This window comes from Passer domesticus, chromosome 1 (genome assembly GCF_036417665.1).
Source record: "Passer domesticus isolate bPasDom1 chromosome 1, bPasDom1.hap1, whole genome shotgun sequence".
Taxonomy (NCBI): Eukaryota; Metazoa; Chordata; class Aves; order Passeriformes; family Passeridae; genus Passer; species Passer domesticus.
The window spans coordinates 89,362,107-89,375,918 of record NC_087474.1 but is presented as its reverse complement, the minus strand read 5'-3'; the positions used below and the strand labels follow the sequence as shown (position 1 = coordinate 89,375,918).

General features: G+C 43.3%; 1 protein-coding gene across 1 annotated transcript in view; it reads left to right on the top strand.

The window, feature by feature from the left end:
* Positions 1-10,293, top strand: part of ANKRD33B (ankyrin repeat domain 33B) — a 45,739-nt gene extending 35,446 nt beyond the window's left edge. Inside the window, exons 3-4 of the mRNA XM_064428530.1 lie at positions 363-503; positions 7,185-10,293. Coding sequence (XP_064284600.1) covers positions 363-503; positions 7,185-8,035 — 992 coding nt within the window. The 3' untranslated portion in view covers positions 8,036-10,293. The remainder of the gene's footprint in view (positions 1-362; positions 504-7,184) is intronic.
* Positions 10,294-13,812: the final 3,519 nt, after the last annotated feature.

Here is a 13,812-nt window from a genome sequence, read left to right as displayed (position 1 = left end):
GGCATAGGGTATAGGGATTCCCTCTGCAGTGCTACTCACTGGGTCAAGAAACTGGGGCCCCTCGGAACCTTGAAGTGACCATTTCTGGTCTTCAATTATTCCCTTACCTTAAACTGACTTTTCAGAAAGAAGAGCAACTCGAGAGAAGGTGGGAACCCAGATTTTCCACCTCCTATCCCAATATTCTGGTCAAAATCAGGGCCAGTTAACCCTAAGGCTGATGGCTGCATTGAGTGGAAGAGGACACAAAGAAAAGATCTACATTTTCCAGTTATCAGACATGCAGGAGTAAATTTTTGGTTTATCCTTGAGACAGCACCTGCATTGTATGACATTTTCTCTGCTTTTTTGTTTCTTTAAAGGGCACATAACCATTACAAACTATTTGTTGAACTATTTTCCTGGGCTTGATATTGAGAAGAGGAATGCGTTTGGATTCACAGCCCTGATGAAATCTGCAATGCAGGGCAGAACAGAATGTGTGAAAGCCTTGATGATGGCAGGTATGCAAAGTGCTTTTCTTCTTCTTTGTCACCATCTAACAACTACCAAGAAGAAAACTGGCTCTTGGGATGTAGGAGAACTCTGGTACAGCCTTCCCTGGAAATAGGTGCAGCCTTTAAAAAAGCCATAGCCAAGGCAGTGAAGGCACGTGCTGCAGGAGTTTGCTTGTACAGCCTCACCCAGGAGCTCTCCTAGAGCTCTGAGGATGAGATTGATTGTCTTCAGGAGAGTCTGGGGAGCAGGATCATCAGAATTCATAGAACAGAAGTTAATTAAATCCATTACACAGGTGGGAAAGACATGCTGGCCACATGCTGTCATCTCCATCTGTGACAGCCAGTGCAAAGGTGGGACCACAGCCAGACCTCCATTTCTGCCTTGAACTGTGCTGGGGTCTGGAAAGCTTTGGGGGCTCCAGTTCCTGTCAGGAGTGTTGGGTGTAGGGGCCACATCCCACCAGGAAACACTCGTGGGAAATCTGGTCACTTATTTTTGCTAATGCCTCTACAGCTCTGAGTTTGGTCTCCAGGTTTATGAGCAATGGGGCACCACCAGGTCTGTGTCTGCTGCGAGGAGGGAGCTGTGGCACAGGGAATGAGCAGGTCTCTCTCTGTCCACCTGTCTCTCTTCACATCTGAGAAGAGGAATTATGTTTCTTGCTCTTGGCTCTTGTCTGCTGTTGAATTTCTGGCTGTGTTGCATTGGAAGGTGAAGGGGTCCTGGAGAGGAGACTCATAAGGCCCCTTGAGGGGCAACAGCCTCTACAAGAGTGGTCCTAACATTTTTCAGCCACAATATTGTGTGGGTTTTTTATATGAAGTCATTAGTATATAAACTGTTGGATAAACAACTAGTTTATATTAATATATATTCTTGTTTTACAGATGCAAATATGAAAACACAAATTAAATATTGTGGAAATAATAACAAGTGGCATGTGAATATTGTTACTGTCTAGATCAAGAGTCCTACAGGTCCATCTCATTGAGAGAGATCTTGAATAAGAAGTTCATTTCAGCGATTTTGCTGCCACAAGAGTCTAACCCTTCATAACCAGAGTATTTTAAGTCACATGACTTTATCGAGCATGACATTAGTATCCTTCATTCCATAATATCCAGTTTCTAGACATTGATATGGCACAGAAAACATGGTGTGGTAACTGGTGTGTTATTTTCTGCTAGGTCCTGTAGCCTCTTACTCTGGAACAAAGGCTTAGGAATTGGATCATTCATTTTAAATTTTTATGACAAAAAAATTATGAAACTGCTGTCAGAGCTCGAACACCACTAGAAACAGATGCACTTTCTGGACTCACATATACTTCATGCAGATGCTAGTTCAGAATTTTCCAGTGAGTGTTATAAATCATCACTTAAAATGAAACTTCAATCCTATGATTTTCTGACTTGTCAAATTTGCCTTATGGTGTCATGACCTATTATTATCACTAGAGATCTGAGGGAAGCTTGTTCTTTCTGTTTGGGTCACTAGAAGCTGTTTCACAACCTTTCATCTATGTAAATAACTCAGTACTTGTTATTCTGATTCTTATACTAAAATATTACTGTCAAAGTTCACTTCTGTCATTGCTGCCTCTGGCATGTGAATAGCCTTTTATTGTTTCCATGATTCATAAGAAAACAGAATACTGGGGAAAGCAAACCTTTAGACAGCCAGAAAATGGCTTTTTTTAGCCTCCATCTTGGGTTTGCCTACAGAAAGCTTTATCAGCCTGTTTTTGCGTCAGAGATAGTGAAGATACCAAGGATCGTCCACCAGCTAAGGATCTGATGGGTTAATATACTTTTGATTTTCTAAATTGAAGTTTCAGTGAGTACTTGCAGTTCCTCAAATTTTCAGCTCAAAACAGGGGTCACAAAGGAAGTGAAGTAAATTGCCTGCACCCATTTTAATATCTGAGTATTTTTTAGCACTGCACAGTCTGGTGAAATGGAGGGAGGAAGGAGGCAAATTCCCATTCAGAATGGATTTAGAAGTAGTTTGGGATTTAAGAGACACTGAGTGGGTGCCAACAATTAAGTACTAGTGAGCTGAAGAATGTAAAAGAAGTTATTAAAAGGTTTGGTGAAAAAATCAATTTCACAAATAAACCAGCAAAATGTGATATTAAAATGTAAAAATGCATGGCAACATAGAGGGGAAACACCCATAATCAGCTGTGGGTCTACTTGCACAGCTAAAAAGCAGTTATATGTGTTTAGAACAGGAGGTTTTTAAACCTGGTATCCATTCAGTGGCTTGGGTAAGACCTCTGCTGATGGCCAGCACTTATGGCAATGCAGGAGGTCAGCAAAGCAAAATAACTCACCTTCCTCGCTGCCTTAGCATGGATTCAGCACAATCAGATAGGGGAAAGAGGTAGCAGCAATGTGTGACAGATGGTCGGAGCTGGATTGCCAAAGTGACTGCTCTTTCTGAAATTTGAGTTTGTGGAGGGCGGCCAAGGTCAATCACTACAAGATTAAGGCACTCTGAGACACTTGGCCATAACGCTGCTCTTTCAGAGGGAGCCCTTGGAACATGTGAATTTGCTGCTTGTGAGGCACAGCAGGTGAAGGGGGGCCCGGTCTCCCATCAGCAGTTTGTCACAGGCTGCTGCGCTGCCAGCACTGCGCTGCTGCCAGCGCTCATCAGCAGAGCCAGCCAGAAATGCTGGTTGCTATCCACGTGTCAAGCCCTGCTGTAATCTCCAGTCTAAACTCAGTGCTGCTTTAGTAATGTTGTCAGAGTGGCCCTGGATCTGGAGGCTGGGCTTTAAACACCACCCATAAAACGGGCTGGTAACAGATGCCTGAGCCTCCTCAGCCCCGTCTTTAAACTCAAGATGCCAGTTCTGCATCTCAAAAGGATGTGAAGTCTTAATAAAACAGGATATTTATATCCTAAAGGAACATGTGCGTTCAAATTAATTGTGCTGAAAATGATCTTCAGGGAAACTTCTAGGAAAAGCAAGGCAAGTGGCAAGTGCAGCATTCCTGAAAGAAAATTTGTAGGCTATAGTTACACTGAAATGACAATTAGTTCAATAAGACTGCTATCACATTTACAAAGGGACATGACTACTCATGTATATTCCAGATAAGGCATTCTGCTGAATGACAAGTTTGTTCAGGAATGTCTCCTGATTTGTGCAGAAAAATCAATAAAACCATGGTAAATCACACCTTAGAATAGATTTTGTGATACAATGTACAAAGTCAGCATTGATTTCTCTTGGTAGGTTGGGATTTCTATACTCTGTAGTGTTTTCTGAGACAGAGTTTCCAAAACACCTGGGGACCCGTCTGTCAGAAAGAACGGGCTTCTCCTCAGAGGAAGGTGAGGCAAGGGTGACAGCAAGGCCTCAGCGCCAGCCTCATCAGTAAAGGTGCTCCTTTAAGGAACGTGGCAGGGCTGGTGACAATAACCTGGATCAGGCAGCACTGCATTGATTGCCAGGCAAGTCCATGATGACAAGGGTAAGTTCACAGGGACAAGGTGGGCCTGAGGTCAAACAAGAAATTAAGTCCGTGGGTCACAGTCCAGACCAGCAGGGCACAGGCATAGCCCATACAGGGATCAGAGCTGAGCTTAACCCCCAAGCAAAGGTGGAGAGCCCCTAGTGAGCATTTTCTCACACTGGTCTTTTTGAACTAGTTGGCTCCAAATTCTCACAGCTGCACCATATCAGAACTGGAATGACTTTTTCTTGAAGATAATGGTAAGCAGCTGTCTCTTGCTTGTTTACAAGCTAAGAATTAAATTTTTTTTTTATTTGAAGACAATTCCTATAGCTGCTGTTCTTCCTGTGTTAATTCCTTGCCATGTGTACATCAAGGAAACAACTTCCACATAATTTGCCACAGTCACAGTGAGCTCTTTTGGGAAGGAGTTCAGACTCAGGCAAGTGTTAAGAAGGGACCAGGGAAAGAGGCTAGCCTGAGATGAGAGAAATTCAAAGACAGGAAGTTTGGGCAGGGAGGCTCAAAAAGAGGTTAGTGAAGCAGGAGGTATGTGTTGGTATGTCTTTTTCCCTCCCCTCACTGATTTATCTGTAATTTCTGCAGTCATGAACTTCATCAAACCATTCTGCCTCTGAGATCTTTCAATCCTTTCTTCAAATCCACAGCTTGTGAACTCTTACATTTGATTCCCTCCTTCTCTTTGGCTCCTTTTTGCCTTCCAAGCCGGGTCCTATGCTTGACTCCCTGCTGTGCTCTGAGTGTCCTTTCTGCAAATTTCACTTAAATTACACTTAAACTATTATCAGCAATTTTGTTTAGGGTGTCTCCTTCCACACCCATTCTTGATCTATGTCTCCAGTATCTTCTCTTTAGGTATTTTCTCAGAGACTTAGGAACTAATTTAACAAAGCTGAGGTTTTTATCACTTTCCCTGTGCTTTATTTTTGCCTTTATTTTCCTGTAATGACAAAACATCCTTTGTGGGAAAGGTTATACTGAACCCATCACAAACTGATTTGTGGTTGCTTTTCCTTATATCAAGGCCTCCTTATTCCAGTTTGAAATGCTGTCTCCAAGATAATCCAGGGGGAAAAAAAATTATTTTCTGTACCAGTATTCTGGTAACAGTCTCATTACCAGAATTCTCTGGTCCTTTCCTCAGATTTCTGGACATCTCTTTCTTGTGAAGCAATGGGATAGACTGTCACTTTTGTAACAAGATATGTAGGTCAGTTTTGTGTTGGCTGTTTGAAATTGGTCCTTCATCTGGTAAAGAAGTCCTTCAATAAACCAAGTGTTCTTTGTATCCCAGCTTTAAACTCTTTCAAGAAACCCAGAAACTATCTGAAGGGACAGAGATATGAGTAAACCATGACTAAATGTTGCAGAGCTCAGTATGTTGAAGGCAGCTGGGCAAAGTGCCCGTGCCTGTCCCAGGGAAGAGATCTGCTGAACAGTCTGCAGACTAGAGCATGCAAAGCTCCCTCTGAGATCAGTCAAAGTTCAAAGGCAGAATATAAACCAAAGGATTTTCAGTTTAAGAACCTGTCTGCCTGACACCAGAGAGTGTGTATTCCCTCATTCCCCCATTGATTTAATTCATTCACCTTCATACCCATGTACTGTAAGGCATCAAGATGTGTGTGCCCAGGATTACTTGGATGTGAACCACAGGATATGGTGCCAATTGTCAAGTCCTTGACATGTCCCTGAGATTCTTTTTAATTGGTGCCACCAAGCCAGTTTTTGGACAGGTCTTTTGTATCCCTTAGCATTCACAAGCTGTAATCTGCTGGCTATTTGCAACAGCGTCCTGCTAACTTCAGCTTCCAGAACCACTTGCTGCTGCTCATTGTTCTGCAGCAATTCTTCCACAGGTGCACTTGGAATTGAGCTTCCTGTGTCCTTTACAGAGCTCTTCTCTGTCAGCAGGAGATGGCAGGCATGTCTGGGCTCATGCCACCCTCATTGACAAATGCCCACCCTAATATCATGGGAGGACTTCCCTGCAATTTTCTGGTTGCCAAGGAATGTGGGTACAGTACAAAAGAAGTTGTAAAGGACATCATAGGGCAGACTAGGATGCCTGCTTCTGGTGATACCTGTATGCTCTTTTCAAGCACCCAAGTGCCCCAGAGGTAACTCCACTTGAAAACAAAAGAGTGAAGAACAAGGGCAAAAGCCAATGTGTGGGGTCTTATAGGAAGATGGAGAAGATAAAAGGGATGCAAAGATGAAAAAGGATACAGAAATATGTGAAAAAAAGAATGGTTATGGGGACAGACATCAGAATTGGATAGATAAAGATCATAATCTGGGAATGGGAGGATAGACCACTCAAAATAATTTCCCTCCAGGACATAACACTTCAAATGTCTAAGCCTCTGCTGTGTAGCCTGTATCCTAGCTGCCTCTTATGGCTGTCCACTTAGCAATAACAGAATGTTTTGGCTGACAATTACTTCATTTCCTTAGGGCTGGTAATCTCAGGTAGATGAGAACAGCTGTTCTGAGTTCAGAATTACCCATTATCCACACCTTGACATTTCTGGAAACTTTCCTTATATTTGATCACCCTTGTTACCATCTTCTCAACATTTCCTAATTCTGCAGGGTCCTTTCAGACATTAAAGAGCATGAATTGCACATTTGTGGTTTTCTCTATTTCCCCTTTTTTGCTTTCTATTTTCCCCCATTTTTAATGCTTTTTAAGAAATTAATTATATTTTATTTGCTGTTTTTACCCCTAGTGAGCAGTGAGTGGATATTTTCATGGAACTTGTGACCATTAGCCTACGACCTTTCTTCCAAGTGGAAGTGACCAGTAAAAAGTCCACTATTCCATATGGGGAAGGATTTCTTTGTAGAGAATTGTTTCTCTCCATATCTATAACTCTTTTCTTGTAAGCTCAAGTGAATGGATATTAAAATAGCAGTCAAGATTAAATGCAGGTGAAATTAATTATTTCGTTATTTGTAATTTTAAGAGAATTTCATATATGCAGTCTTAATGTCTTTTGCCGTGTTTTAAATTAATAAGGAATTCATAAAATCAGGAACCAAACTATCCTTATTGCATGTTCATTTTGACACAAATATTATTGTGTATTTTATGTGATATTTTCTTGTAGGGATCTGCCTGACTCACCTCTGATCACAGCAACAGGAATGTGGGTGTTTTAATTAATTAATGCTAATTGTTTTTCTTTTGAGGGGCAAATGTTCATGCAACTGACCCAAGCCGTGGACTGACTTCATGGGAATGGGCTTGTTTCACGGGAAGGTCAGAGTCCGCCTTCGTCATGCAGAAGCTGATGGACAGGCCATGCCCAGAACAATTTTCTGATCAATATAAACCAGAATGGCCAAAAATGAAGGAACTTCTTGCCAAGGCTGCAGAGCCAAAAAGCTGTTTGCAGAAGATTTCTGAGTGTGTAAGGGCAGCTGTCTCGTTCCGGTCTTTCTATGGCCCGGAAGAGGATGGGGTCCTCGACCACATGGTGAAGGTGACCACAAGTTTGGGAAGTCCCTTCATCGCTCTGGGGTGCCGGACTGTGTGCCCAGGCAGCCCACCTTGTGTGGGGAAACGCAGACTGGCAGTGCAGGAAATCCTTAGGAAGCAGAGAGCAGAGGAGATCCGATCTCAAGACAAAGATCACGTTAGCAGCTACGAGAAGCTCTTTCAGAACTCCAAAGTCACCGTGGTCCCCAAGAAGAAGGAGCGTCGAGCCAGCCTGCAGCCCATCAGCGTTGCGATGTCCCAAGTGACCACAGTAGCCACAAGGAAAGCAAGCCTCCTGCCTCTCCACCTGCTTCGACGTAGCAGCGTCCGGCCGGGGTTTGTCATCCCCAAAGTCCGTGTCAGCAAGGCTCCTCCACCCACCTTCCAGCCAGAAAAGGCGAGGAGGAGGAGCAGCGCCAAGGAGGACCCCTATCTGCAGATTCCCAAGTGGAGATACAAGGAGCTAAAAGAGGAACGGAGGAAGGCAGAGGAACTGGAAAAGAATAGAGCAGCAGAGGCTCAAAAGCCCAGGCAGGTGTCTCCTGCCCAGAGCAGGACCTGATTTGAAGGTAGTTGCTGAGAAGGTTCTTGAGCTGCTAGTCTTGTTATCCCAGCAAGATAACAGACTGAATGCCTTTGTGCATGCCTACTGCTCATGGAGCTGGAATACTGAGTCACAGCCTTCAAGGAGCAGAAATACAGCAAGGGCTATGCCACAGCAAGTCTGATGGTGGAGCAGGAAAGTATTTTGAGCTGGAAGACTTACTGGGTTTACTGGTCTGCTGTTGACAGGATGTTCTAAGTGGTGCAGTCCATTTGTGGATTCCTGTTTTTCCCGCTCCTGGTGAATGACTGTGAAACAGCTTGAAAAACGTGTTTGAAACGATTGTATTTTGTGTTTGTTCATTTTGTAATGGACAAAACTAAGGAGTTGTGCTTTTGACACTAGAAATTCCTCCCTCTTCTTCATTGGGTAAACATATTGCAAAGGTTTATAGTAATAATTAAAAGTTTAGAATTTAGCACAGTGTTGATTGGCAGTGAAAATCCAGGTCTGCAGTTGTTTTGAATATACTAAGCACTTTATTTCTATTTTGGTAAACAGATTTTAAGTACAAGTCTATACAGTCTGTATGGATGCAGTTCTTAATGCTATTATTTGCTGTGTTGAACCTAAAAAGGGCTTAATATTAAATATCTGTGCAGTTGAGGTATTCACATCTTCTGCAAGTATAAATCAGGTGCAGAGATTTCTTTGAAGAAATATAGAAGATGAGACAATTTTTGATTGCCACCATCAGCTAAGATTTGCCTCTCCCAATAGATTTCCCTTTATCCATTATCTATTGTCTCCTTTTTAGTCTCAGGGAATATTTTGTCATTGCTTTTAACTGTGAAATAAGGGAGATGGTGAAGCACAGTGGAAATTTTTTTAGGTTGATATTTAAGTTTCTTTTTAAAGACTCACCAGGTTTATTGTCAGCCTTTCCAGGATATAGCCAGGACAAGAATATTATGCAGCTTTCAGAGGTTCAAGCAACATTCCCAGGTGTCAAGTGCAGCTACACGCTGTGAGTGCCCAGTCAGAGGTGCAGTCCCAGGCAGCTCAGGCACCGATGTCACTGTAAGCTTTGGCACCACACCTCTGGGTGCCCCAAGAGGGCAGTACCTCACCCCCTGTCTCCACACTGGGACAAAGTATGGAAGTGCATCTCCAAGTGGCAGTTCCCATGGGTTGCTGCAGGTTTTTCTGCTTCATATTTAGGGTTCCTCTGGTTGTACCAGCAGTCAGCCTGAACAGCAAGCCAAGCCCTGGCAAATTCTGGTAAGGAAGGGCTGTACACCTGCTGCTTGCTGAGGAAAGACCACACTCACAGAAGTAGAGGTCCAATGCAAACAGCATAGAGCACATGCTCAGGGTAAGATTTTGCTCAGGCATTGCACACATTTGAACTGAAATGTGCTGCACTGTGTTCTCCTGAAGGTGTTGCTGTACTGGAGCCCAGGCAGACCCCAGCTGGTGCAGCTGCTGTCACCAGTTTCTCCCCTCAATTAAAGAGAGGGAAAACTTCTCCATCCTTTAGTCCCACAGCACAAAGGCTGGCCACAGTCTCACTGAATTTGTAATGAAACTGTGCATGTCATGGCAGAAATAAATTCAGTTGATTGAAAACTAGAGCCCAGATCAGCACTGCCATTTCCTGTCTGCGGGGTCTGACAGAGGTTAGGACAGATGTGGGAAACAAGGATTTTCTTTGTACTTCTGTGCTGGCCAGACTGCAGTGCCAGGTGGTCTCCTACATCAGAGCTGGAGGAATATACATCTGCCAATACACCTGCCCAGTCCTGGGAATATGAATAGCATTTTAATCTGCAAGTGCATCAGTGCTGTTCAATTCATAGTCACCAATTTGGTAATGGCTTTGGGGTGAGCAGAATACAAGCTGAACTCATTTATTTGGAAAGCAGGAAGACAATCTTTTGGCTGGCTGTGGCAAAGGTATCAGGATAGATTTCCAATTGGTACACTGGACTGAATGGTTTAACTGTTAATTTTTGTTTACTGCCAACCCAGGATTTTGAAGATTTAGCACTCAGATTTGGTTCTGAAAAGCAGCCTGTGCTACAGCTGAGCACTTGAATTTGCACTTTCAGTACCACCTGCAAGAGACCGACAATGGACAGGTGCACTCAGGGATTAACGTAGAGTATGTTAGAGTTAGGGGCTGGAAATTAAGCCTATTTTCTAATCCTTTGTACTTTACTGTGTTTATGTGCATAAATGTGATATTTCCATTAAAAGAGGCTCAAGATGTTAAACTTATTTGGCACTCTTATTCTTCAAAGGTGTTGGGGGATGCTGCCTTTCACTTTCTTGTGCATCTAAAATCCCATTCACTTTCACCAAAAGACTCATCAGCATCACCTAAAAGCAGTTTGTTTTCCCTGGAGTTATTGTGGGTTAACTTCACACTCCTTGTGATTTTTTTCCCTAGGAGTTAAGGAAAACTATTGCTTTTGTTTCCCATCAGGTTTTCACTGGTGATCTTGCTGGAGAGAGAAGTCATTGCTTTGCTGGCCTGTGTCCATGTTGCTGTGCTGCAAGCAGCTGGTATCCCAGTATCCTTGCTGAGAGTGTGACTCCACTTGGGACATCTGTGTAAAGCTTTGCACTTGCTAGTTTTGGCTGTGCAGGCCACAGGTTTCTGTGTCCTCATTGCCTTCCTCCCCTGCTGCCTCACTGCTCTCCAGTTATCTTCCCCTCTTCATCATCGTCCTCACCCTGAAGGCTGCACCCCTCACTTGCTGTTTATCTTACCTGTCTGAAGGTTGCAGTGGGCAAAGCTCCCACACAACACTTCCTAAAACCTGTGGCAAATGGACCACAGTGGAGGAGGAGGAGGAAGCACACGTGGCTTGCTTTCAGCCATCTGTCCCCTTGAGCTGCTGCTGCCGAGGAGGATTTGAGTTCTGTTGGATTTCAGCACAAATAGAGTGGCTTGATCTGTGCTTTGTTGTGGATTTTTTTTGCCCCAAGAGATCCATAACTATGATATGCCAGACAATACTGGCTGCACTTCAGGTTGCTCCTGCTCACTCAAGCAGCACAGTTTACCTCCTAAAAAAGAGCAAGCAAACCCTTGGCAGCACCTCCTGGCAGCTGGAGCCCCTGAGGGAAGGCAAAGGTGTTGCTGCAGAAAGATGCGCCTCAGAAGGAAAAGGGACATTAATTCCTAGGGCAGAGGGAGGTTTTCTACCTGCCTTCAGTGCCAGGCTGTAGTGTGGCACATTAGTGGGAAGAATGTCCTGGAGTGTTGTAACTGGAGTGGGGGCTGTGTCTGCCATCACAGCCATTCCTTGTCTCGGTACCATGGGAACATCTCACCACGGCACTCCCAGGGAGCTCCCAGCCCCTTGGGCCAACCTAGCTCTGCAGTAACTGTACTAACAGGGATTTAATGACAGTGACAGTGGAAGGTGGAAGTCCAGCTGCTTCCCAACGTCTTCTAAAATTATACTGTTCTCTCATCTCTGGTAGGAAGAGTTTCAGCATGGGGGTTCCCTGTACCTCCCTCCCAGAAGGCACCATCTTCCTCATCACCCAATACCAGCCACTGTGCTGGGCATCATCCAAGTAAGGAAAAAACCAAAAAGTATTTATAGATACCTCCAAAGGTATCACAGGCAGTCACAGCGTTAGAGAAGAAGCTCAGAAAATGAGAAGGACCAATTCATCTTATTCTGGAGAACAGGAATTTTCTTCTGTTTGGAGAATTCCTATGTACAGCTAAATATAGCATTTATGGAAAACCTTTGTGAACTCTGGACCCTTTTTGCTTTGGCTGTGAAGCTGCTGACCACTGGGAAGTATAAATGATATCAGCCAAGTCCATGCTGAGACTGAGATGTGCTTTGTAATGGTAAATATGCTAAATATGGATATCCCAGACTAGGCAAACTGGATGCTCCAAATCAGGTCCCCACCCATATAAACACCTATATTATTTTAATTATACTTGGTATTACACTTAACCATACCTATAAAACTACCTACAGCTAACACAGGCACACATAAACGTCATTCCTATATAAAGTAAGAATGAGATACATATATAGAACATATATATATATATATACACATAATTTAATTTTTTTAAACATATATTATTAACACATGTACATCTAAAAAGCCTCTTACCTCCTAGTGATAATGTGGAGCACTTATATATGTTAATGATGACCGTCTCTCAAAAAGCCAGTATTAAATAATTGTTCTGTAGAGGAACAAATCATTTGGGGTATATTATGGAGGCTACAAAGGGAAAACAGACCAGCTGCCTTTTCACTGAACACTATTGAGCACTTGCATGAGAAGAGGCAGGGGCTTATGTGAAAATTGTACTTCATTGGATAATTAAAGTTATTATGCACATTAATTTTGCCTAGTCAGTTTTAAATTTGCCACTTCTCTTGGCACATTTGAATTTACAATGGTTGTAGCATGCTTTTATATCTATAAAACTGTGCACAGGTTTGTGGATAATTAGTGGGCCAAATGCTCCTCTTTCAGTTGTCTCTCAGGGAAAGAGAAGACGTCGGGAAAATGGGTTCAGGTTGTTCATTTTCCCCTTCCTGTTGTAGCAGCTTCCCACACGAATGACAGTTTGCTTCTTTGCCCAAGCCCTTCCTCCCAAACAGACAGAAAATTAACAGAAACCCTCCAGAGGCAGATGTGCCAAATCTGTGCTCGGGGGTGCCGTCCTGGATGCATCCAGTGATTTCTCACAAGGCACTGATGGAGCAGTGAGCTCCTGTAAATGTGGATCAGGAAAGGGGCACAGGACATCTGTGCTCCGTGTGTGTGCGTGCCAGTGGGATTTTTACTCTGGATGCCATAGTAACTGAAGTCAGCTCTGAGAGGTGTTAACCACCAAAGGTGCTTCCTGAGCCTCTGTGCACAGCTTTCTGCTGACAAAGGTGATAAAATATTTACTTTCACACCACATGCAGCAGCAGGGAGTTAAGGTTTCCTTGTGTTTGCTGCCACTATACTGAAGCCAGCTTTTTGCAGAAGCCAGTAGTGTGGGGGTGCTCTGAATTTTTGTGTGAGAGTGTTAATGTGACACAAATCAATAAGTAAATGGGGAATTTAAGTAATATCCCCCCTAAAAGTTCTGTTCCAAACCAAAGTGAAGTCATGTTTGAAAAGAATATACAAACACAGTTGTACTGAGGGCAGACATGCTGTATTATCAGCTTGGCTGCTTTCACAGGCAAGTCTAGTGGAACAGTTGTCATGCAGCATTTACCCAAGTTCTGTGCAAGGGAAATGTGGTCTTTGACTGCCTGGTATCCTTTTCAAAAAGCTGCAGTTTCAGCCTCCTGAAGTATATTCATATGAGTCAAATAAAATATTTGTTTGGTGAGCAACAGAACCGAACAGACCAGTCATATTAAAATAATTGTTCTTTGCTTCAGTCTCAAAAATTTGTTGAGCAAACAGAAATTCCACTAACATGATCATAAAAATGCACTTTGTGGGTGTTTTACACAATCAGTTTCTCACCTGTGGCTTTGAAAAATGTGGGGTTTATTCTTCCCATGACTGACTGCATTATCCTTTTTTAAAATGTTCATGGGCACAATGAGCACTGTTTGCCTGTGGTTTCCCAGCTCTTATGCAAGAGCCTTTTTAGGCTTCTGAAAGGTTTCCAAACCTCACGAGAATCTGCATGACTGATGAGGATACTGTGCTCAGAGAAAGCCAAGGGAAAAGTGCTGTATGTCAGCTGTCCAAAGAAGAGATAGCCAGGCATCACGGTGAGGTCTGGTCTGTAC